Below are 27,429 nucleotides of genomic sequence, written 5' to 3'. Positions count from 1 at the left end.
GGGGAAAATCATACCTCATCAAAATAGGTTTACATTTTTTCAAAGCTTATTTTAACTTACTTCTAATATGAGCACGATCAAGAAGTTTATATGATTAAAAAGGTATTGAAATTAAAAGTTCAAAATATATAAAAATCAAAAAATCGAATTTTTGAAAGTATCTAGGGTACTGACTCCCCTTAAATGTACAGGTATGATCTGTTAGCTTAAAAGAACTATCGAATGATACACAGACAAAGTGGAGTAATTGACGATGCCTGCTGATCTAATTCTACTGTCTAAGTCGATGCAGATAAAAGTTATTAACAGGTTTTATTTGTTAGTCAATTGGATATAGACAAAATGAACTAACATGCAGTACCTTTCAATCTAATTGAACTATCAAGTTGCAAATGAAAAAACTTGGCTGATGAATTTATTCCCTTGCTAGTCTTATTGAATTGCCAAAACGAATATGATTAGGACGGACAAAGTAATATTTGTTTGTTTGGCCAATTATATGTGGGCATATTAGACTTATTAGTGCTGCATGCCAATCTGAGTTGGTTGTCAACAGATGTGAACAAATTGGACAATTTGTTAAATCTGATTTTGCAGGAAAATACTGTAACGGATCCTGTGCGACTTCCAACTTTCTTGAAAGGACGACACAGTTCTTGAGAAACACACAGGTGATTTATTTACACTATGTACAGGAAAGATCGTCAACAACTGCTAAATTAATCATCAGCAATTAAGCAAATATCAATCAACACCGTAAACTCAACGGTTACACACGTATTTTCATCCAAATACGAAAAACAACACAGCGAAATGCCTCGCAATAAACAGAGCTAATACACTCTCAGTACAAATTCTCAATCAAGACTGACTCATTCACAAGACGTCCGGCGCTTTATACCGAGCAAAGAAATGTCTAGAAAATCCTACTAAGTTCTACACATTTCTATCTTGTTTTTATTCATTCACGAATCTTATCAATGAAAAATAGGAGGACCGTATACTTCGGCCGAATGTACGGAGGCTGTATATTCACTACAAGAAACTATTTACAATAATTTTAGATGAAAGATAATTTTATAAACGCCAAATTTAGCTAGATTACGACAAATTAATCATAAAATAACTAATATTTACAGAATTTGTAACAATACGTACGTTAAGGCCACCAGTAACAGAAAGTCATAAGATTGGATTTAAATAATAGGCCTTTCAGGCGGTTAAAACGAATGTTGCTGTGGCCCATGACTACGGTGAAGCCATCTAGTGTTATCAAATCACGAGCCAGTTGATATTTACGAGGCAGTGGTGAAAGATTATATGAACAGCTACCACGAATTCAACAGGTGTTTCATGTTCATTTGAATTTAAAAAGGTTTCAGTTCAAAAAATAAAGAACTTTCGCCCATTTCGAAGAGAAAAGGGGAATTCTGTCCATGACTCATCCTTTCCTCATCCCATCTGTTACTGGGAATCATCAGAACTGTCGGTGTCTGTGATTGGGGGTCCGAACTTTTCCGAAATTGAGCAAATAAAGACAGAATAAACTCATTCAGAGGATCCAGAAGCAGCCAAACGTTAGATGAGATGTAATTGCACGAGAGAAAAATAGTTCAAAAAGTCTAATTAGATTAAAAGTCTCAGAAAATTGAGTTAACCTGAAAGCGATATCTTAAGTATGCTTCTACTGAATATAAATTCAGGATAGTAGGGCTATATGAGGCTATGTGAGCAACAAGGACGAACTCGGAAATCATAGTCATGCCAGGTTTACTCGCACAGCTTCATATAGTTCAAATACAGGGTGTTCCAAAGTGACAATCGAAAAATCAATAAAAATTAAATGGACAGCGCTAGAAATTTGTTGCGTTATGCTTCGGGCAACAACAAATTTAATTTTCAGACAGACAGACTTTCAAAATTAGTTACAATGTTTATCAACAGATGGCGCAGCAAGTATTTAGAGGTGGCTGCAGGTGTGTATGTCTGAAAATTTACTGTTTTTTCCAAGCATATTGCAAGCAAACAGTGTATTTCTGTCGCTGCCCATTTAGTTTTTCCGTTTTCTTTTATACCTTTTAAGATACTTGCAGCGTCATCTGTTGAGGAACATTGTAACTAATTTTGAAAGTTTGTCTGCCTAAAAATTTACTGTTGTTCCAAGCATAATGCAACAAACGGTATATTTCTAATGCTATCTGTTTAGTTTTTATTGATTTTTCAAATGTATCAGTCATTTTTGGAACACCCTGCAAATATCTTGCAGAAGCAACGGCACAGCTGTTGGAGAATCGACACTTACCAGAAGGCAGGCGATTCCAATGCCGATGCCACCAAGGATGAGGGCGTGGTTCTTCACAAAGTCCTTCATCTCCATGTAGCAGTCCTGAAGAAAGAACAGAAAAAGTTACCGTTTGCTTTCATTTCATTCTGTTACTAGCGAAAATACTCTGCGTTTGCCTGGGTCAGTAATAATTGTGAGAAACAATCATTACTTTCTTTCGTTTGCTGTTTCAACTGAAAGAACTCAAAACACACCGCTTTGACGTGATTAAAAATCGAGCTTCTTGCTTACCCATAAAAGTAAAATGGCAATAAGTATAAAGAACGAGTATTCATGTAGAAACGAAAGCACGAATTAAAGCATGTAAAAGTTTGAAGAATTTCCAAAATATAAACTAACAAAAGAACAGATCATTAAAAAAAAACGTGCTCTTTATTTAATTAAATAGTACACACACACAAAAATATACATATAAAAAAAAGCACTCTACTATGTTTCCCTAAGTGTGCAAAAAGTAGAGTTTCCAAATGTTTAAATGACTTTAAACTCATGTTTGCTCCGGAGAAGCCTTGATTCAAAACTTTCAATATGATTACTATTGGTATTGATGTTGTAAGGCAACGAATTTTTGTAACAATTGGTTTTATATTTAATCATTTAATGGGGAAATGACATGAAATTTACTGTTTTCCATCATAACTTTTTAAAACTAAGTTTTTTAGATATAAATTATAGCCTATGTTACTTTCTGATTATGTAGCTACCTATGGTGAAAAAATGGTTAAAATCCTTCCAGTAGTTTTGAAGTTTATCCCGAACATACATACATACACACATACAGAAGTAGCCATTTATATATATATATATATAGATTAATTACCCGTCAAAGTTGCCCGTCAAAGTGTGACGGGTGAAAATTGCTTCTACATTTTAAGGAAGCCATTGCCTGTTTGGTGATATTTTGATGGGTGAAATTTAACCCTAACGATTGTGGATTAACCCTAAACTCCAGTTGATAACATTCATTGTGCACCCCTTTTTCGTTGCTTCGTTCTTCTAAAATGATCAGTAAAGCAGTCAAGTTACTGGATCCAGTTCTGCCTTGTCAAAATAAAGCATTTCCCTGGATGTCAGATATTGCCAAAAAATATTATTAAATTATCACGCTATGGCGCGAGTTTCATTGTTGAGGACGTCAGAGCGATACTCCATCAGTGAATTCACTATTATATATACATAGAGTAAAGAAATTGCATAGAGAGGCCCCGCTATACTAAGAAATTGTAGCCGGAAGTTGCACCGCTGTATCCCAAGATCCTTAGCTTCTTGCTAAGTATCTTGAGATACATCTTGGTTCAAAACATTCCATTACTGAATCTCAATTAACATTTGTATTTTTTAATTTTTAATTTAAAATTAAACTTAGTTATTTATTATTTAATTTGAACTTAAACTTAATTTAAACTTAGATTTTACTAAATTATAATTTAAACTTAGATATTAATGCAAGTTTATGAAGCACGTTTTCTAAATTGCATTAAAACGTGAATTAAAATGCAAACCAATCCTTCAACTACTTTATTCGGTCTCTTTGCGAGATTGGTGAAAACTATTCTCGCAAAGCGACCATGTCATCATAACCCCACCTATCATTGCACCGCTGTATCCCACAATTCCGGTTTCAATTTCATCTAATTTTTTACCATAGACGGGGCCTCTCTATGTATATTTCTTCACTCTATGTGTTCTATAAAAGTGTTTATTAACACTAAAATGGAACGTTTCAATAATGTTGAGAAAATGCGTGTGTGTGCGTTGGGCATGATGAAAATAGCAAAAGGATGTAATTATAAGTGCATCATAAATACAATAAAATAAAACGAGCTGATGTGTGAATCACATGACTTCCTTTTACTCCAATTTAATGTCATTTCCCCATTATTCGCTATTTTAATGTGATTCAATATTTATTCTCTAAATATCACCAACAATGGCCAAATTGAAACCAAAAAAAAAAAACTTCGCCAAATTTGTCGCCAAGTTGGCGACAAAACTTGGCGACCAAAAGACTGGCGATATATCGCCAAGTGTCCGACAAATTATAACGCCACTTGAGTTTACATCGAAATTAACAATGATTTCCCCCAAAAAAGGTGCAAAAGACCCCCTTAGGAACATCCGAAAGCAACCAAAAGGGGAGGTGCACAACTAGACCCCACTACGAGTCTATGTACCAAATTTCAACTTTCTAGGACATACCATTTTTGAGTTATGCGAGATACATACGCACATACGCACATACATACAGACGTCACGAGAAAAGTCGTTGTAATTACCTCGGTGATGGTCAAAATGGATATTTCGCGTGTCTATACATTCTTAGGCACTTTTCCGCATGTGGTCGAATCGAAAAAAAAACTCAACATTCATTTGGGGGTGAGCAAAATGGAAATTAAGGGCGATTTTTGAGTGAAAATTTTTTCGCGAATACAATACTTCCTTTTTTGTAAAAGGAAGTAAAAAACATTACAATAAGGACCATCCTCAAAAGCCATTTTAGAAAGTAATGTCAGCAAAACGGATCGTCCACAATTGATATCACACTTTGAGGAGGGAGGGGTCGTCATGTTGTGAGAGTTTGTCAAAAGGGGAGGGAGCGGGGGAGAAGGACGACATCACGCATTTTTTATAACAATATGACTGTAAAAAACAGCGTGACGTGTGACAAAGAGTAACGAGGGAGTTAAGCGAAGTGTGACACTTTGTCACACCGAGGGAGTGTGTTAAGTGTCAAATTGCTGAAAAAAAGCTTCATATCTTTTATGGACAGTCCCAAAGGCAAATTTTATCACAGTGTTTTATTAGTTGAAATATGTGCAAATGATTTCATTTAAATTTCCAAAGTATACAGCATTAGTTAAACTCATATAAATATTATCTACAAAAGAAAGAAAAGAATCACTATAAAATGCAAAAAAATTAATCATTTGCAAATAAATAAATAAACAAAAATAAATGAATAACTCAATAAATTTAAATTAAAAATGCAATACGAAAAGAAAATGAATCTGTAAGATGTGAAACAAATTTTCTTCAGGAAAAAAACATGTCTTGCTATCTACTAATCACACAAAGACAACAGAAAGAGGACCGTCAAGTCACAGCAAAGTGAAATCAATAAATAATCTTAATTGCCCAAAAATATATTTAATCAATCAATTAGTAAAACCATACTAATAGCAATGAAGTTGTAGACACATGTTTCGTGATGAAGGCAGGTACCATTTACAAACGCAACAAATCTCTAACTTTAGTACATTCACATTATGACTGCAGTCGCTTCCCAAAGTTCTCAATTTCGTGCACTGAGAAAGGGAATCCTTGCAAATCCAAAACTGATGTACCTAATATTTTTGCAACGCGTTCTATAATAACGATGGTTTGTTCATTAACTTACCCAAGGAATTATCTCAAATATTTAGAGGCGCTAGGTTTTATTTCTTACATATTTAACATAATAAAATATTAATTATCATTTTTATAGGTTTTTGAAAAAAATTCACGCAAAAAATATCATTTTACATCTGAAGGAGGGGGGAAGGGGGTTATTTTTATTTATTCAAGGGATTTCCTTTAAATTCTTAGCACGGGCATCGCCGTGTGGGTTCTGATAGTTTGATATATTCCTAAATTATTTTTGGTGAACATGTTACTACTTCGAATGACTTATCATCCATTTTTTATCAACATACACCACAGGAGAACAGCTTAGATTAGTTAAGAATACACTTTCCTGTAGATATGCTTCGTTGCTCGAAAAAAAATTAACCGAATTAAACCAAACAACCTTATAAAATTAAAACAAAGTTTCTCCGCTCGAAAATCAAAATTGCGAATCAATCCAAAATTCTAGATTGTGTCAAATTCAAGAGGAAAAAATGTTCTTAAAAGTGGGTTTAAGGCTGAGGAATATTCTAGAAAATTAAACAAATAAATAAACAAATAAAACTATCGTAAAAAAACGATTTTGAAGTTTTCCTTCCATTTATTGCAGAGTTCAACTATATTTGGGTTACGCGTTTTTGATTGCCTTTCCAAGGTCAAAACCGCATGGTGAACTTTAAAGGAAGAAACCAGTTTTTCTACCTAAAATTAGGATAAATGGCAACTTAATTTAACTATCAGCGTAAGTTCTAAACTCTCTTTTGAAAATGACTAATGTTGCTTTTAAAAAATGTCCAACTGGTGGCTGCAAAGGTTATTAATCAACTTTTCAGTAAAGTGATAAGATTTCGAAGTTCTGAATTCGGGACGCTATATATAGTGGAATGTGGGGCAAAGTGGACAGTAAAAGATTTACTCTGTTATTACCTCCACCTATCTATTTTAGTTATACAGGTTGTTCCGTTTTAAGCAGCAAAATCTCTATTTTCGCAAAAGTTAGTTCTAGATGCAAACTTCCAATTGCAAAAATGTTTAAAATCAGTTGCAGATTTTAGATATTGAAAGTTTGAAGCAAAAATAAAAATGTGTCAAAAAATACTACATTTAATTTTTTATACGGGCCCTAGGTCCCCTAACGTACATTTAGGGAAATGATCTCCATTGAAAGATGTTACTAACACAAAAAAATTGACATTTGTGCGACCAAAACTCAAGGAGATATTCCGGTTCTAAAGTTTTAAGGGACTATACAGAAAATAATATTGGAACTTATCGCCCTTTCAGAAGAATGACAGGTTGTCAAAGTAAAAAAAAAAAAAAAAAAAACTAGGTATTCATATTTTTCATTGCTATTCAAATATTCATGCAAATGTTATGCCGTGACACGCAAAAACACTCTGCAGCACCTCGTACGATTTGGAATACCACACTCTGCACATATATAATTTTAAACACTTGTTAACTGCTACATTTTCCCCCGAAAGGTGGTTTTGACGGCTAGTGTAAAGTGGTGTAAGTCACAAAACGTTGCGTTTCATATCTCGGTGAATATTGGTCTTACTAATCAAAAACTTTTTGTGTTGGAATTATTTTTCAATGGAGATCATTTCCCTATATTTAAGTTAGGGGACCTAGGGTCGTATAATAAGTTACATTTTGCATTTTTTGACTCATTTTTATTTTTGCTTCCAATTTTCAATGTCTTAACTCTAACTGATTTTGAACGTTTTTGTAATTGGAAGTATGCATCTAGCACTAACGGTTGCGAAAATAGAGGTTTTGCTGGCTAAATCGAACACTTTGTATACAGGAAAAAAATGTATCTGAAGAAAGCATATGATAATCTAAGTAGCTTTCTAAAATTGATACCCATATTGAAATATTTTTCAATATGGGTATCAATTTTAGAAGATCAATTTTGAATTTTACTGTTAGGGTAGACCTACCAGTAAATGAACAATCTATTTTGCCAAGTTGACGAACAGTTCGGAATATTTTCTGAAAAATAAGGTTCCAAAAGATTTTTTTCTACTTAAATTGGTTGCAATAGCTTTCTTAATTGAAATTTTAACTGTCTGACGCCTAATTGGTTAACTTGGTTACGTATTTTTTTTGGTATACGGTTGAACTCGGTTAATACGAAATGCCAAAAATCCACGAATTTTTTCGTATTAAGCGTTATTCGTGAATGATTGATACTGTGAAAAAACGAAGGAATGCTTACCTAAATATAAAAAATATTGCTACTGATACACACCTTGCAATCTAACTGTTAGTGCATTCCGAAAAAAATCACTTATTTCTTACATATGAATGTTTATGGAGAATTTTGAAAAAGAAAGATCATAATCAACAATAATGGAATAGGTTGTAGTCTACAATGGAAGATAAACAGCTTTATCTCCGAGTAAATTGAAATGTTTCTAAAATGGAAAATTACAGTATTCAGCCATTAACATGTTAAGTAAAGAGGTCTAAAATTTTTGTTCGTTTTGGCTAATACTTTCAATTTAATGTGTACGTATTATACGGGAAATTTTTAATTAAATTAAAAAGAAAATCCCTCCATTTTATTTCCTGCTCTTAGGTTATAACTCAGAATGGAAGATGAACAACTTTATCTCCTAGTAAATTGAAATGTCCATAGGTGAACAAATGCTTCATTATCTATGCAAAAGTTTTAATATTTTCTTCTGGTACACAATGGGACCGAAGAAAATGATGTCTAATGTCTAAAAAAGAATATTAGTCTTCAACTACGAACATTTTATGTAAATAGGTTAGATAATTCTGCTCGTCTTAGCCAAGATTTTCAATTTACGTGAAATTTTTAATGTAATTTAAAAAAAAACAATTTTAAAGAACGAAATGTTCGTTCTAGCCGTGATTTCGTATTAAAAGAGATCGTATTAAAAGAGTTCAACAGTATTTGTTTCTGAAAAAATTATACAGAATTTTTAAAGAGACTCCCTCACTCTTTTTTTCTTTCAAAACAATAAGACTGGTTTTGTATATGCAACTACTTTGAAAAAAAAACTAATTGTAAGTTTCAGGGTCAGTCTAACACTGTGAGGAAGAACTTTTATGCAATATTTTATTTTTACTTTCAGGATTATAAGTTAATATTAGGATTTAAGGTAGAGCGGTTCAAAAAAAAAAAAAAAAAAAACTTTTTTTTTAAGTAGGGGGCCACCCCGTATTTTTTTTTTTTTTAGACTTACTAATAGTATTATGCTGTAAAAGTTTTAGTTTCTTACTCACATTTTAAGAGGGTGCTCCATGACCCCTTCATTTAACATGAGCTGTAGCATAGAAAATGCCCCAAATTTAGAAACATTTCATTTCCCCAGCTGCTTTTTTTGTAAATAATTATTTTATTGCAATATGTATGCATATTACTCGTGTGTACTATAATATTTAGCATTGTTTTTACAGTTCAATGTATTTTTAACCCCTTCTCCCCCCTACTTAAGAAGTTTGGGGGAGGGGGTGGAGCACTCTCTTTCAGTTGAAATAAGAAGCTAACATTCTTCCAGTATATTACTATGCACAAGTCTAAAAATAGTGAGGGGTATCCTGTTATCTAGGAGAAACTTTTTTTTACATGTATTTTTTAACCACCCTAGTTCAGGGGTTGCACTGACCTTGTCGTATGCGTAGTTTCCGGGGTCTCCCTGGCACTGCCGGACTGAGGCCTGATCCCTTCTCCGGCAGCAGGACTCCGGCACTCGCTTGTCGCTGCTCTGGAAGTTGGAATTCCGCTTCCACACCTCCTGGCTCTGGTCGTAGTTGACGGCGATTCCACAGCACTTGAACTGAAATGAGCAAGAGATCTATGAGCAGGAGCTTTATCTCCATAATTATGAATTTTAAACATTGCAATGCATGAAAACGTTTCCTTAAGGTATTAAGATTCCTTTAGAAATAGGTTATGAAAAAAATTCCCAAGTATTTTTCAAATAATGTCAAGCAAGTAGTAGGTAAGTTTTTCAGTAAAACTGTTACCTTTTAGTGTAGTGTTACGAAAAGTTTTGTGGGAATATTTAATTTAAACATATAAAGTTTTAAATAATCAAGTAATAAAGTATATAAAATATAGAAATTTGAACACACGTAAAAGAGTTTTGCCCAAATACTATTTCTGTGCTTCAGTGTAGCGAGGGTATCTATTTCTGTTTGAGTTAGGGCTGTAACTAAAACCTTGCATCAATCAGAATATACAATACTTGCAACATTTTTGGCTGCATATATTTATGCAGTTAATTTGAATCTAAAATTCTTTTCAAAAATGTGGTTATTTTTTAAATTTAATAGGACCATGGAAAAGAGAATTTTCAAGTCAGTAGTGCCCAACCATCTTTTGCCCAAAATGAGCACTTGATATTAAGATGAATCTCGCGATCCTGAACATATACTAAGTTTGAATAAAGTTTTTTCTGTTATTTAGATAACATAGAAAAACACGGAAAAGGTAAAAAAAAATATTGCAACACAAGGAAGTTGTTATCATTACTACAGGTTTATTTTATTAATACAAAGTTTCCATCTATATTTTTTAAACAAATTTCTAGCTCTAAATTTGCAACAATCATTCCAAATACCAAACGAAAATAATCAACTTTTGGAATAGACCAGAACCTAGTTTTAGGTTCTTAAGATTGAACATAAGAGCGGACCACATGGATCAGCTCTACTGGCCAAATATGGCCCTCAGGCAGTAAGTCCAGCATAATTTCTGTTAAAGGGTTAAGAAGGCAAATAAGTCAATAACCATAATTAAATTATCTTTCTGTTACCCTTTTGAAAATTGTATCTCAGTGCACCCTGTAAGTTTTTTTTCATGACAGTAGCTTCTATTGAAAAACAATATGTACGAGTTTCTTCCTGGTTGTACATATTTAACATTCATGAAGGATTACTTCAATTACAAATGCTGTTCAGTTAATAATTCTAATATGCTCGCAAAATCTGAAAATCCTTCCAAAACTTCTGGGTTCAGAATTTGAACTTTTTCAATTGTACAATGAGTATTTATATGCGCGGTGTATCGAACTTATCTAATTTCCATCATCGTAATCGTAGTGACGTCAGAACCACTGACGTCACCGAGAAAAATATTCTCGTGAGATTAGATATGCAGAGACCTCCAGTGTAGTACTTAGAATATTAAAACCTCCAAACGATCGTTTCCCACTAAACATGATCGGGGAACATTTAAGGTACCGCAAAGGATCTGTAACAATGTAAAAGAGTCAAATTTTAGTGAAAACGAGCTGCGTCCCCCGGCTTCGCATGATCCAGCTCGAAAATAAAAGTTAAGTCCAGTGACGCGTTTCAACACTCGGGCTTGAACCAAAAAAAAAAAATATATATATCAGTAAAATTTTGCGGCAGATTGCGGAAAAATAACCAAAAAGGAAACATTTTAAATCCCGCGATTAGAGGAAAAGCCACAAAACAAAAACCAGAATTTTATTTTTTCATATTCGAGAAAAAAATGGCAACATATTTTTTTGTCTCAATGATTTTCTTCACGCTTCAAATTTTAATAAAAGCATTGTTACGGAAAGTGGAGATGAAGCACTGAAGAATCATTTGAACGGAGGAAATCCTTCAAAAAATAGGGATTTTATGTCCAAATCTAAGTGTCATAATGAATAGTTTTTAATGGATATCTCCGCTAATTATTATTGGAGGATGATGTTAATCAGCCAAACATAAAGACGGGAAGATTACGAATCCATCGATACCTATCTCGATGGTCAGTTCATTGGCGTTCGTTAGAAGTAACTTGGACATAGATTCATACATACATAGATACATACGCTCAGTTGTTAATCATATACGATTTTTAACGCGCTAAGACCTATGCTTTGGAATATAAAATTAGCACTCCAAATAAGAGAAAATTAATTACATTTGTAACATTTCAAATCAGATAAAATGGATATCTGAAAATCCGGGAACAGGAAACGTTACATCAATGTAAAAAAATAGTACAAAGGAAAACTTTAACAGGCAGCAATTTTAAAAAGCGAAATTTGCTAATTCTCACAGGCATACTAACATGAATTTTCCGAGTGTTTATCATGGCGGGGTTTTTCCAATCGTAAAGTTGGCTGAGGGAGGTCATGATTTGTGAACGTTGCTTCGAAAATTTAATTTTTCCGAATATAATGATTCTAACGATCAGTTATACATTCACACACGCACACATTGTGTGCGCTTTAGACAAACTCACGTAGGGCTGCAGAGCATCCCAAGCGTCTGTGACCGTCGTGTCGTTCTTGTAAAGTGGAACTGACATCAGCATTTCCTGGTGCATCTGCTTCTCAACCTGGAAAAATCGACAAAAGGACACTAATCATATGCATTTCACTAATCATATACAGTAGAGGCCGCTTAATGTGATCACGGTTAATGTTACCATTCGCTTAATCTTATCAGAATCACGAAATATTAATATGCGTTATCGTATATTAATATGAGTTAAAAAAAGTCGGATATTGTAACCAGTGCCTTCGTTTATTGATATAACTTTTTCAAAAACTTTCAATTCCCTGCCCCCTCTTTTTTTTTTTTTTTGAGCTATCACGATTGCTTATTGCCTTCATTTGACTGTTTTGATGTGCTATCATTTTATTTTTCCGCCAGCACCCTCTGCAGCATCATCGTCGACCGGCTCCTCACGATGCTGCTCCTATAGCGAAAGTCGTCTCCAGGTTGCGTCAATATGCTACACACACGCGAATACATACACAACTGCACACACACACATAAATACATACACCTACACACATACACAAACACATACACGCACACAAACACACACTCAAACACATACACACACGCATACATACAGACACCTACACATACGTACAGACACTTACACATACACACACCTACACACAACTACCCATACATTCATCACACTCATGCCTACACACAGACACAAACACACATGCCTACACACACATACCCCCTACACACAAGCACACACACATACCTACATACACACACACTCCTGATTGCGAAAAACATAAATTGAATTCAAGAGGTCAAAATTCATTTTTTTTTTTTTTTTTTTTTTTTTTGCGCCCCATCCGACAGAAATATGAAAGGAAAATCCTGACAAATAGCTTCGGGGGAAAAAAAAACACAAGAGTAAAGCAGAAGATTTTTCACTCTGCTCAGTTACACTAAAAACATCACAATAAACGCTAAAACATTTCAGAGATAGGGAAAAAGTGGGATGATTTAACTGTCATGGAAAAAATTGACATTTTAAAACTTTTTCACAGTTCAACCATGATGAGTCACAGAAATTGTGCAGATCAACTAAACGTTCCTCAGCCATTACTTTGTAAGTTACTAAAGACAGTGACGAGATTGAAGACAAATGAAGCTAAAATGGAAATTTAAACAACAAAGCGAAACCATGCTGGAAAAGATGGCGAAGTTGAATCATCGGACGGATGGTTTAGTCGATGGAGAAAAGAGTTTCCATTCTGCTAATTTAGTAATTAAAATTTAAAACTGCGTTCAGTTGAGTCATTGAAATTTTATTTTGCAGTTGTAAAAGTCAATGCCTCTTAATCGAAGAAGAAGAAAAAAAAACATTTTGTGTGTCCTGGATTCTTTGAGGTTATTGTTATCAAACTATATTTGTGCCGAAGTGATCACATTAAGCGGCGTCTACTGTACATTATTCCTCAAAATTTTTATTATTATTATTTTTATGAGGCCACAATTATATTAACACTTTCTCAAACTTCATAGGAAGCATCATTGTAAACGTCATTTTCATCGCTTCTGGCGAAAAATAAAGAGATATTTCACGTTTTGGTTGTCTTGTTGCAAAGGTGATTTATTCTATTTTTATTACGCATAGCTTCAATGCATAGCATCCCAGAATGGTGACCTGTTGGCTCAGTCGTTGAGAGTGGCGTGATAGGTTTACATCCTCAGGGGGCAGATGTTCCGTTTTCACATGTCTTTGAAGTTATGTGCCACTATCAGATGCGAGATTTTTTTTTTTTTTTGGATTGTCGATCAAAGAGGTTGCTAGCTTTCTTGAAGAAGCAAAGAAATACAAAGATCCTTTTCATGGTGTGGTAGAAGATTTAAAACAATGTTACAAGCGTGAGAATTAAACATTTTTGACTTCTTGTGCTGTAATTTTGAAATATGTTTGAAAAGTATACTTGGTGGTACTTGATCCTTTCAAACTAAGGAGACTCGATTCGGGATCAAATGTACTTTTATTGGATTATACGCATATATAACATAGGAGTATATGTTATTTATTCTACGTATTGTTTCACAGAAATGAATGTCTTAGAAAATATGGTCTTATACATTCCTAATTAAAGCAGAAGCTTAAAAAACGTTGACTAGGGAGAAGTGTTACTATACATAGTAAAAATATGCTCACACCAACTACTAAATCAACTATTAAGCTTATCAAATGCTTTAATTTTGCAAAGTCATTCTGAAATTTAGAAAATAAATACATTCTTTAGTCGACCCACTAATTTCAGCTGACTGTTGGTGTCAATTTAACAATATTTTTATAGGTTTTGACTTTTTTAATTTTAACCGTCATTAACTGTATTTACGTAAACGTTTAAATATCTTTTCAATGTTTGTTTCTTAGTTTTCGCTGTTTTCTTGATCAGGGTTCAAAAAAAGAAAAGTTTCTTTAGCAATGCCAGTCATTTGTCTCTGGCTTGCAATGCTAGTCGTAGTTGACTTTGTTCGTTAAATATTAGTTTTAATAACTACTGTTTTTTTCTCATTTTTTAGTTTTACACGATCAATAACTTTTTTTTATGAGTAAATAATAATCAGGTTGCAATAATAAATTATTGACTTGTATTTAAAGCACTTAAGAATTAACTTTCCCCCAGGATCAAGTCTCTTTGTAAAAAAAAGACTCGACAAAGAGGGCAAAACATTTCGACCGGGCAAAGACTTCTAAATATGTAACGTGGCATTGTTTCGTTCCATTGGATCAAATAAAAGTAATAAGCTCTAACAAAAGAGGCGATTACCTATCTGCAGTCTTCAATACAAAGGTAGGTGCGGGTATTAAGGCCTGTCGGCTAATAAGGTCTCAACAACAAAAATTCAATTTTAAATGTTCGTATCCACTCAAGGACGCACTTGTAGGCAGCTAACACTCACTGATGGCACTTCATACTGGTCGCGACATGTTTCTCAATTGTTGTGACCAGGGCGGTCATTCCAAGCTCGTCAGCTAGCGAGATCGAGATTCTCGCTCACGTGATCCGTTGTGACGTAGAAATGTCGCAAAGTAGCATTTTAATCTACTCGAACGTAGCTTGTGGCTTGGTTCGAGTAGATTAGAATACTACTTTGCGACATCTCTACGTCACAACCGATCACGTGAGCGAGAATCTCGATCTCGCAAGCTGACGAAATTGGAATGACCGCCCAGTCCGACGCGATGCGTTTGCGCGGAGCGGATGTGCAACACAAACAAACGAGCTGATGTGTGCATCCCATGACTTCCTTTTACACGAATCTAATGATATTTCCCCATTATTGGCAATTTTAATGTGATTCAATAATTAACTCTCTAAATGTCACCAACAGTGGAAAAATTGAAAAAAAATTAAAAAAAAAAAAAATCGCCAAATTTGCTGCTAAGTTGGTGACAAAATTTGGCGATCAAAAGACTGGCGATATATTGCCAAGTGTCCGCCAAATTATAACACTACTTGAGTTTGCATCGAAATTAACAGTGATTCCCCCCCCCCTAAAAGGTGCAAAAGACCCCCTTAGAAACACTCGAATGCAACCAAAAGGGAAGGTGCACAACTAGACCTCACTAGGAGTCTACGTACCAAATTTCAATTTTCTAGGACATACCCTTCTTGAGTTATGCGACATACATACGCACACACGCACATACGCACATGCATACGAACATGCAGACGTCACGAGAAAACTCGTTGTAATTAACTCGGGCATCGTCAAAATGGATAGTTCGGGCGTCTATACGTTTTTAGGTATATATGCACGTGTGGTCGGGTCGAAAAAAACCTTAAAACTCATTCGGGGGTGAGCAAAATGAAAATGAAGGTCGATTTTTGAGTGAAAATTTTTTCGCTAACACAATACTTCCTTTTTTGTAAAAGGAAATAAAAATCGTCCGACTGAATGTTAAATAACTTTTGTAATATTACACGTTTTGATAAAGTTTTGCGCTCCAGTTTTCTGTTGTCAATGCTTCTATCGATCTTTGATGTCTGAATTACATATATAAACCACTTATTGTACTTTTGTGTACTTCTTTGTACACGATGTCAGCGGCTAATAAGGCCTACCAAATTTGATCGTATTCCTTATTATGTTCCTTTTTTTTTTGTAACAATGTTTGTCAGTTTTGTTAATCTTATTTAAAATCATTCTCAGTATATTATAGATGTTTATAAGTAGTTACGACTTTTTACTACTTGGTTCTGGGTTTTAGTGATACCCCAAGCAGACCTTCTGAAAAGTTTTACCACATGGTTTTCGGTTATAGTTCGAAGGATGAAAAAGACAATGTGCGGCTCGCCCCATTGAAAAGTACTGCACTTCAGGAGCTTATGCCTACACCCGAGAAAATTATGAAAAAAAAAAAAAAAAACATCATTTCTTAGAAAAAAAACCATTAATTATCAGAGAACCCCAGTCATCAAAGACTTGTTTGACAGAAACAAGAAAGAGAAGAAAATGAAAAAGACGTAAACCCTTAATGAAGGAAATTATACTTAAGAAAGCAATGCTATTTGGTACTGTCACACACTTGTGAGAGTATAAGATGAATGACATGAGACTATATCTAAAATGCGGCAAGTGGTATCATTAGGAATGCGTCGGGTGTGACAATCTGTGATAAAGATAATTTTGAGTGCCCTGACGGTAGTTAAACAAAGACTTTTTTTTTGTCCTTTTGAAGACTTTGAGCATGATTAATGCATATATATTACAATTGATCTCAATTATCCATGTTAGAAGTTGATTTTGATTATTTAAGAGTTGAAAATTTTAGGACTTATTATCCTACCATAGTATAATAAAGCCTAAGGATAAGGTTTAAAAAAATGTTTTATTTCATGATTGTTTTCTTCAGAACTGGTGATTTTTTTTTTTTTTTGTTAGTTTCTTGTAGTAGTTGATCTGTATGTTTAATTAATATTACAATTTGTTGATTCGGATACATAGTTTTTGTTTTATTTCAAATCTCCCTTAGGCAGGCCTTATTACCCGCACCTACCTCATTCCTTTGGATTTAAACCAAAACTTGGGTTTAAACAATACTCCAAACGATAAAAGCACCATTCTTGAAAAGTTCCAACCGTATTTTTCGACAAAACAAATAGTTATGTTAACTACCTTTTTTTTTTTGAGAAAAAGCTTGATTTATTAGTCACGTATAAACAAATTAATGTATAATGTGAAAATGTTATCTGATTTGTAGGTAGTTTCTTACTGTTTATTAAGAAAAAAGTGATTCTATCACCATATCGAAACACAGAAGATAGTTTTCAACAATCAAAAGTAGACCAGCTCTGACTTAGGGTCGTTTTATTAATGTAAAATGAACTCATGTTATAACAAATTGAAAGTCCGTATTATTAATAACAAGTTCGGGGTTGCCCTTTAATTAGATTTACGCATTGATATAAGAGAACAGACATTTCAATGCTTGGCATTTATAGCATGGAAAAAAAAAGTTTAACTAAGCATATATTTTCCTGAAAATTTCAATTATTTGCTGTTTATGAATTATTTCGAGTTTGTCTAAGGATGAATGAAAAAACGTTGCATTTACACATGCTATTTCTTTGCTTTAAGTCCAAAAATGTAATTTCCTTGGAAAACATTTTTTTTCTTTTCATATTTTTAAACTATAAGTGCATTATTCTAGAAAAATGCGCGAAATCTTTCAACAAGTAAAACTGAGATAAAAACTTGTTTACGAAATACTTACCTCACTTCGGAATACGTATCCCAGAATTCCCCCGATGAGGACGACGATGAAGATCATGAAGAGGATGATGAAGAACTGAAGAAAGAGAACCAGATCATGTAAAGGATCATGTTAGGATACGGAATAACACTCAAATAGTACTTTTTTAAAAGTTTAATTTTCTGTCTAAACATAGAAAATCAAAACTTTAAAGCCATATAGTTTAAAAACAAATTCTTCAGGAAAACACGCGATTGTAAAAATGAACCTAATAACCTAATACCAAACTCTTGATGATAAAAATATATTATAATAATTAGAATGTGTAATTTTATGAAAGATCGAAATGAAACATTTTTCTCTAAGAAGGAAAATTCCCCCTCCCCCCGATACATTCTGAATACAGTGCTGAAAGACTTATTCTGGCTTCATTTTCCGAGAATTTGCACTATTGTTGGCTTTTGTGATGAAATTTCGGTATAATTTGGTGTTTGGTAACCATATAGAACCTAAAAAAAAAAATTCATAGCTTTTAGATAAGGCCTTAAGATCGCACATAGGCCTTGAATTGGGTTAAAATCGCCTAAAATTTGAAATTTACGTATGCGCGGCTAAAGATGTTGTTCAAAAGCTATAAAATATTTTTTTAGCTTCAAACTACGCTATATACTGATAATTTATTGTTGTTGCACTATAAAAATTAAAAAATAAATAATTTAAAAATATTTTAAAAAATCAATTTTTTTACATATTTTTTCAAACTTTCAGCCTCATGCGCGAACTGAAGATGTAAACTCAGAATTTTTATTTTTATTTTTCTCCAATTGAGGATATAAAACTACAACTTTTGAGAGGTAACGCGATTCCAAAATAAAGAAATCAATTTTTTCGAACCACCCCTACTCCTGAACATTCTGAGCTAAATGTTTCCATCAGAACACTCTTAAAATTTTCAGGCTGCTTGGTATCCTGCTATAGAGCAAAATACACAATGGAATCCCGTGAAATAATGTGAATCTGAGATATCTCTCTGAGCGACTTTGCTCATAGTTCTTGCAAGCAGTACTGTAATATTTGAGAAAAGTTTGTGAAGTATTTTACAGTTACTAGCCAATGTGACCCATTTTAAGCGCTTCTGATTACAGGTTTTTACATCATTAAATCCTTAAATTATCTAAATTATGACTTTATTCACCCTTGTAAGTAAATACTAAACGGATCATTTACAGCATCCCAGTTTGGGCTCGTAAGTCTGGAATAGCCATTAGATTAAAAAACGTATGAGTATACCTTTATACTGGTAGCTAAGAATATTTTAGCATACCAGCACTGTAAAAAAAATTCCGAAACGCTACTGAGTATTTCCGTGTAATGTTCCGGGACTTCAATGGTTTTTATACACCTCCTGGAAAAATCAAGCATCATTGTCATAAAGTTTCCTGAATTGTTACAACTTGTACGAATGCAGACTTCTCACTGTTGTGAAAAAATATTTTTAGCTCCCAGTTTAAAGATTAACTGAGCGCATTCATAAAGTGTATCGGCTTCATTTCGATTACGGCATGTCCATGGTGATTAAGCTCCCATAGGGAGAGTGAATGTATGGACTACGTTGCTTTTGCCAGAATTTCAGGCGAGTAAAATTCTCGATACTTGCTTGCAATTCTGGCTTAGCTTTGGCCATGTTTGCAATACTGCTTATGAAACTTTCTTAATAAATCAGGAAGGTGCCAAGGTATTATAATATACCTACATACGTTAACTCTAAAGTTTCAGAGACACAACTGGATCAAAACAGGATAATTTCGGAACTTTTCAGGAAGTTTCCGGGATAATTTCAGGAAGGTTACTGAATTTTAGCGGAAAACATTCCTGGTTTTTGTAGGGTATTTTACCGGCAGAAATTGGACACATCAGCTGCCCGTTATTTTCCAGGAACGTTTCTGAATCGTTTTTTCAGTGAGCAAGAGGTTCGCAAACAGGGTACGGCTTCACCTCAAAAAGTGTAGATAAAAGCTTTGGATGGAAGCTGTAAGTGTAAATATAAATCACCTCGTTTATAGCATCAACATCATACAATTTCGCCTCTTTGTCTTGGGCTCGTCAGCTTGGAATAACCAACAGATGGCAAACTAACCTTGTGAAGAATCTGGGTATATCTGTGAAGCAGTTAAATGTGGCTTTATACATGTCATTGTTGCTACGACACGACAATATAGTCCCCAATAGAGATATACAATTGAAAGTGAAATCGACCTGGTTAAATATCCTACCTGGTTATATAAAATCGATCTGGTCGACTGTTTAATTAAAAAAAAAATATGAAACAGTTTATAGTTTTGAAACTTTTTGCACTGATTCACCATCTATTTAATAAGCAAAATCATGACATAAATATTTTTAAAAAAATTTTTAAATTTAAATTTAATTTTTTTTTGTGGGGTTGCTTTTAATTGTTAAAAACTTAAAATATTCTTGGTCAATTTTCAAATTTTTTTTTTCGAAAAATTATGCACAAATACCTAAGTTTTCATTTTTATTCGGAAATTTGAAAAAAAAAAAAAAAAATATTATTTCAATAAAAAAATAGAAACTATTTGAAGAAAAATTTCGAAAACTTCAAAAATACTTTTTATAAAAAAAGAACATTTTTGCAGAAACGTTTTTTTTTCTTTTTTTCAATTTGCCGAATGAAATTTAAAATTAACTATTTGAAAAAGATATGCTCAAAATTTCATTACTTAATCTTTATCAGTTCTTGACTTATAAGAGTTTAAATGTAAACAATCGGGAAAAAATTGCATCATGGGAAAAAAACGCGTTTAAAGTTTTAAAGTTAAGAAAAATATTAGTTAGATGCATGCAGCAAAAATAATTATGTTTTTCGCTCTAATTAAGATAGAAACAAGACTCAAACGTCCTCTAACGCAGAAAAAAACGGAGAAATTTTTTAAATGATATAAAAATGTTGCAAAAATTGACGATTTTTGTGTCCGAGGCCCCTTTTAAAAAACATGTATTTTTGTAGCAGAAAAAACAAATATTTTTTCACGGTGTCAGAAGCTTGGCAAATTTCCGGTGCAGTTATGGTAACATGGTCGGCTTGGCGAGATTGAAATAAACAATGTAGTTGGAGGAATATTTTAAAAATTTAATGAAACTTTTAACATTGGTTAATGCCTTTTCGAATTTGACAATTTTTGTGCCCTGGACCCCCTTAACAGTCGAAGTTGGTGAAGTTCAATTTGACTGAACTGAGTGTTACTCACCGTGAGGAGCATGCATTTGACCTCTTTGGTGAAGTTTAAGTTCTATCAGCTGAGAGTTACTCACCGTGAGGAGCATGCATTTGACCTCTTTGATGGCGCCAAAGCATCCCAGGAAGGATATGACGGTGACCACGACCCCGGTCGCGATCAGGATGGCGGCAGAGGTCACGTAGAGGTCGTTGCCCAGGAGACGTTCCATGAAGGACCTGTCTGCCAGGGTCCACACCCCCACGGCGAACACCGACACGCCGCCCACCTGCGGAAGGGAATTAAATATCCATAATAATTTGCCAAATGGAGAACAAAAGATTCTTTATTTCATTCAATTTCATCATGTCACAGATATGTTAGTAACCATTTCAATGTGTAAGAAATCCAACCAAACACCCGGGAGCGTATTTTAACTATCCTAACATCAGGAAAAGATGTCAAGCCATGAAATTTCATTGCAGCGACACTCACTGGCCGATGAATTAAAAGTCCAAGAAGAATATTTTATTGGACCGCATTTTGCACTGATATCTGCTATGATTCGTTTAGGCATTTACACCAAGAGCGCCCATATGCAAAATTTTAAGGGGAGGGGGGGCTCAAAAATTTTCCCCATGGTTTAGCAGAATCTTTTCCCCATGGAAACTGATTTCAGTACAAATTAGAGATATTAAAATTTGACATTTTTAATAACTTATCCATCAATGGCTGGAAAAGAAATTTTTATACATTTTTGCAAAGAAAAAAGTGCTAAAAGCAAGGAAGTTCTCATTTCTAAGGGGGGGGGGAAGGCATGCCCCCCTTGCCCCCCTATATGGGCGCCCTTGATTGACTCTACAAACTTTTAGAGTGCATTTATATCCAGAGAATACTCTGCATCGGCTATGCAGCTTTTTTAGAACTCATAGATTAGATGGAAGAGGAGAGTGCTGTCGGATGCGTCTTTGCATCATATCCCACACATTTTCTATGGGGGGGGGGGGCAAAGCGGAGGCCAGGGAATGTGTTGTAAAATGCTCAGGAAACCAATTTTCAACGCTTCTTGCACGTTGTACAGTTGCATTATCGACCATGAAGTATCCTTCGACATCAGAATCAAAATGCCACTTTGCAGGGTGCATTTGATCTGCCACTATATGTACAGTGTTGGTAAAAAAAATTGCACCACCCGTGCCGCAAAGGAGAGGAATATCATCCCGACTGCATTCAACACACAGTCAAGCATCCCAGATGATTTCGGGATGTACTTCTGATCAAGGAGTTGGTTGGCTTCACTTTGTGCAAGGAACAGTAAACGCTCGGGTGCATGTCGGCATTTTGGAGGAGAAATTGCTTCCTGCTTTCCGGGATCACTTTACTTCCGTTCCAAACGTCATTCTCCAGGATGATTCTGCTCCGTGCCACAGGGCAAAACTGGTAATTAACAACTCAAAAACCTTTATCTTGCCATTAGACTTAAATTGATATGGGGTTAAGCGATTTTTTTTCTCTAAACTCACACGCAGGTTCAGAAATGGAAAAATGAGCATGGGGTCAGCAGTTTGCCTTGGCCCGGAAACAGCCCCGATCTACGTAAACAATGATCGGAATCCTACTGTTGAATGTTTATTTCATAAATTTTGCAAAATTTCACATACATTCATCGTTAATCGGTCGACCGAAACTCCTCATATAATCCCACTGTTGTGAAAATGCGAGGGTGATGCATTTTTTTTTTTACCAACACTGTATATGAAGACACGGGTCTTCAACCGGTCAGTATTTAAGCCCGTGAACCTTCGGTTTTGGGTTCCGCGCCTTAGTGTGAATTGATATGGATGCGCAATTGTACAACTAAAGATCTCTCTTTACCAGTCTAAACATGAATAACAAACATAGGAGAAATGAAACGCAGCTTGCTTCCAAAGAATGAAAAGCTCCGAAAATGTTTTCTGCTTAAATTGCCGGAAGTAGGTGGAGCTAGTTGCTAGCCTGTTGAGAAAGGGAAATGGCGGCTAAACAGGAGAAAGTACTAACTCGAAGAATACTCAGTAGTCGCGTTCACAACACACTTTTCGACCCGGTAAATCCCCGCTGAGGCTCCGTAAAAAAAAAAGAAAGAAAGAAAAATTAATTTGAATTTTCACATCTTGAATTCAAATTATGTTTTTCGCAATCACGAGTGTGTGTATGTAGGCGTGTGTGTCTGTCTGTGGGGGTATGTGTGTTTGTGTGTAGGGGGTATGTGTATGTGTGTGTAGGCATGTGTGTCTGTGTCTGGCATAAGTGGATAGTTGTGTGTATGAATGTGTGTATGGGGGGGGGGTATGTGTATGTGTGTGAAGGCATATGTGTTTGTGTCTGTGTGCAGGTATGAATGTGTGGGTAGTTGTGTGTTTGTGTTTGTGTATGTGTTTGTGTGTGTATGTGTGTGTGCGTGCGTGTGTGTGTAGCTGCGTATGTATGCGCATGTGTGTAGGACATGGATGCAACCTGGAGACGGCTTTCGCTATAGGAGCAGCATCGTGAGGAGCCGGTCGACGATGATGCTGCAGAGGGTGGCGGTGGGAAAATAAAATGATAGCACATCAAAACAGTCAAGTGAGAACAATAAGCAATCGTGATTGCTCAAAAAAAAAAAAAAAAAAAAAAAAAAAAAAAAAAAAGATTGAAAAATTCCCCGTTTCCATGTAAAAAGAGGTTCTACCATTGTACCAGAGAAAGCGGTTTTTACCCAGCATCCTTAGCGGCTAGTAGACGAACTTGTTTCGCGCAATGCATTCCGGGTAAAAACACCGCTTTCACTCCAGAAGCTAGCAGGAGTAGAAAGATTCTACATAAAACCCGCTAATAACCGGAATGCTGTGAAAAGCGGGTTTTTCCTTGGTCGAAAGTGTCCATGGAAACGGCCCTATGGTGGAATTTTATGGTACATCCGACAAACATTTTTTTTGCATGGCTATCGGTGACGTTGTTTCGGTTAACCATAATACACGCAGCTCTTTCTCCTACGTAGTCGCCGTTATAATTCTTAGCTTAACTAGCTAGTAACTAGTGCTAGTTTAGACAATTGAAACCGGAAGACGCTTTTAAAGTTTTTCACTCTTTTGGAACAAACTGCGCTTGAATTCACATGTTACTTTGTTCGTTACTGATGTTTAGAATGGTAAAGATCTTTATCAGACACGCTGTTTGATTTGGGATCCGTTTTTAATAATCCGTTATTATTGACGAGTGGTACCAGCACGGCTTTGCCCGTAATAGAAAAATTAAAAGTCTTTTGGTTCGCCTGTATATTTACAAATAATGTATGGTGAATTTTCTCGCCTATAGGCTTGTACCCATGTTACGTTTCCACGATATGATAATTTCGTATCTCGCCAATTAGCTTGTGAACATGTGACGGTTCCACGTTATGATAATTTCGTATTTTACTCGTCCATCTTATGATAATTTTGTTCTTAAAATTGCAGTACTAAAAGAACCACATCGAATTTTCGAAAAATCGCTTCGAGGTGCACACCTCCATGCTACAAACTAACTTTGAGCCAAATTTCATGAAAATCGGCAGAGCGGTCTAGGCGCTATGCGCGTCACAAAGATCCGGACATCCTCCGGACAGACTTTCAGCTTTATTATTAGTAAAGATTACCAAAATATATTATCAAATTGTCATGCCTTGGCGCAAGTTTCATTGTTGATGACGTCAGGAGCGTTACTCCATCATCCGCTACTATATATATGAGAATCAGTGTGGTTTAACAATCCGTTGAACGAAGCAATTAATTAATTACTCGTTCCTTCTATATCCAGACTTTCCAGTTTCTACTGCGCACTGAACGTCATCAAATCTTCTTAACTTATTTTTAGACGAATATAAATAAAGTTGACCTCATTCCCAACAATAATGACACCAAACTTGTGAACAGAATACAATACATCCGAATTCGTCTTGGCGATCGAACTTTCCTTACGAATGTGCATATGTCGATCAAGAACGCCATGCATAAAATATTTCATTTTCGTAATGATGTTTTGACGAGGTTTGTATTAAGTACACAGCAGCACGACGCCTGAATGACCTATTACCTTTGTTTTCAAAGGTTATTTATTATTCGCTGACAAACTAGTTTATTTTTCCTTACTAATAGTTAGGGATAATAAAAGAATATGTCGACTTATATAACGAGTAAATATTTTTGTGCCTGAAATTTAAATGAATGAATTATTAAAGTTTTATTGCACAAAAATTGTTTTGTGCATTAAAATGTTGGTAATTCATTCATTCGAAGCCGACTTACGTTATATTATTCGTTTTTCCAAGTAGACTTCGAGTTTTGCGGGGTTTTTTTTTGAGCAATCACGATTGCTTATTACTTTCACCTGACTGATTTTGGCGTCCTATCATTTTATTTTCCCGCCAGCACCCTCCGCACCATCACCGTCGACCGGCTCCTCACGTTGCTGCTCCTATAGCGGAAGCCGTCTCCAGGTAGCGTCGATATCCTACACTTGCACGCATACATACACGCACTTACACACACACACACAAACATATACACACACATACATACACCAACACCCACATACACAAACACATACACACAAATACAAACACGCACTCAAACACAATAACACACACACACAAACACATACGCACACATACACCTACACACATACAAACACGCACTCAAACACAAACACATACGCACACATACACCTACACACATACAAACACGCACTCAATTACATACACACACGCACACACACCACCACATACACCTACACACATACACACACGCATACATACAGACATCTACACACACACACAAACACATATGCCCCCACGCGCACAAACACTCATACACAAAACTACCCTCACACTCATGCCTGCACACAGACACAAACACACATGCCCACACACACATACACATGCCCCCTACACACACATACACATACCCCCTACACACAAACACACATACCCCCCCCACACACATAAACACACAAGCCTACATACACACACACACACTCGTGATTGCGAAAAACATAATTTAATTCAAGATGTCAAAATTCAAATAAATTTTTTTTTCTTATGGCTGTGGAATCCAAAGATGTGTCATGCCGATTGCCTAAGGGGTGGAACTTCTGTAGTTGATATTCTGTGCATGTTATTGATTGCTCTTAATTAATCAACATACTCCCGGGATTGTCTTTATGCCAATCCCGTCTACGTCGTATCTTTGCCAAATGTTTTGCCAGAGGGGAAGCTTACACCTAAAGCCCTGGTTTCCTAGGAGCGAATCCCCGATCTTCGACGTCGCTCCTCGCCGTGACGCTGAAATCAAAGTCAAGTGGAATCCGGCGTGGCCATTCACGACGTCGATTTAGCTCGAGCGCGCATGCGCAGAGGAATCAAGTTTTCGCCTCGGCGAGGAGTGACGCCGACGATCGGCGTGTTCGCTCCTAGGAAACCAAGACTTAACCGAATTTCGGAAATTAAAAAAAAATCCAAAGAGGTCTAAAGTTAAATTTTGAGCATAAACTGCACTTTTTTACTTGTTAACGGGAAATTTCACTTTTTTTCCCTTTTACTTGAGCTTGATTGTTGAACATGCGTTTCCTTTTCGAGGTTGACTGTGCAACGCCGGGAAATACAGCTGGTCGTCAATAAAGATGGTTAGTATTCTCTAGCAATTGAGTGAAAGAGAAAGAGAAAGAGAGAGAAAGATCTTTAACAATGCAAAGTCAAGAACTGTCATACCAAGACACGACTTGAATTTCGACGATGGTGACATAAAACTCCAGGACGGAGCAAAGGAGAAGAGAACTAAGGTGGACAAAAATGAAAAAAAAAAAAAAAAATTGGACTTACCAAAATGACGACGTTGGCGAGGAAGAGGGCATACTTGATGACTTTGGCGAATCCTTCCACCATTCTCGGCAGCTGAAACAGAGATACACATTTTGCTACTATAGATGGAAGAATTGAGTTGTGATGGAATGATAAAAGTGCATTGAGTTCATGAATTTCTAAGAGGGAACGAGTGTCTTTTGCTGAAAGCTGAAATGTAAACGAGCGGATTTGTGCATCACATGACTTCCTTTTGCACCAATTCAATGATAATAGTGCTTTGGAGTAAGCAAGGAAACACTTTAAAAAGTTTCACCCCAAGTTTGTTGCGAACCGAAGCAAAAAAAAAAAAAACGTTTTATACTGATTAATTTTTCCAATATTGGACATTTTTATGTAATTCAATGATTAACTCTCTAAACATCGCCAATAGTGGCTAAAATGAAACCAGATTTTAAAAAAAAGCCAAATTTGTCGCCAAGTTCGCGAAAAAACTTGGCGATATATTGCCAAGTGTTTGCTAAATTATAACACAGTTGAGTTTGCATTGAAATTAACAATGATTTCCCCCCTAAAAAGGTGTAAAAGATCCCCTTTAGAACTATCCGAATGCAACAAAAAAAAAAAA

At 35.3% G+C, this 27,429-nt stretch overlaps 1 protein-coding gene across 1 annotated transcript in view; it reads right to left on the bottom strand.

Moving 5' to 3' along the window:
• Positions 1–26,888, bottom strand: part of LOC129221407 (CD151 antigen-like) — a 29,243-nt gene extending 2,355 nt beyond the window's left edge. Inside the window, exons 1-6 of the mRNA XM_054855888.1 lie at positions 26,823–26,888; positions 21,045–21,236; positions 17,733–17,807; positions 11,970–12,065; positions 9,373–9,543; positions 2,303–2,386 (exon numbers count right to left, since the gene is read on the bottom strand). Of these exons, the coding sequence (XP_054711863.1) occupies positions 2,303–2,386; positions 9,373–9,543; positions 11,970–12,065; positions 17,733–17,807; positions 21,045–21,236; positions 26,823–26,885 (681 nt within the window). The 5' untranslated portion in view covers positions 26,886–26,888. The remainder of the gene's footprint in view (positions 1–2,302; positions 2,387–9,372; positions 9,544–11,969; positions 12,066–17,732; positions 17,808–21,044; positions 21,237–26,822) is intronic.
• Positions 26,889–27,429: the final 541 nt, after the last annotated feature.

This window comes from Uloborus diversus, chromosome 4, assembly GCF_026930045.1.
Source record: "Uloborus diversus isolate 005 chromosome 4, Udiv.v.3.1, whole genome shotgun sequence".
Lineage (NCBI taxonomy): Eukaryota > Metazoa > Arthropoda > Arachnida > Araneae > Uloboridae > Uloborus > Uloborus diversus.
The sequence above is the reverse complement of the archived record's forward strand: the minus strand, read 5'-3'. Positions and strand labels throughout refer to the sequence as shown.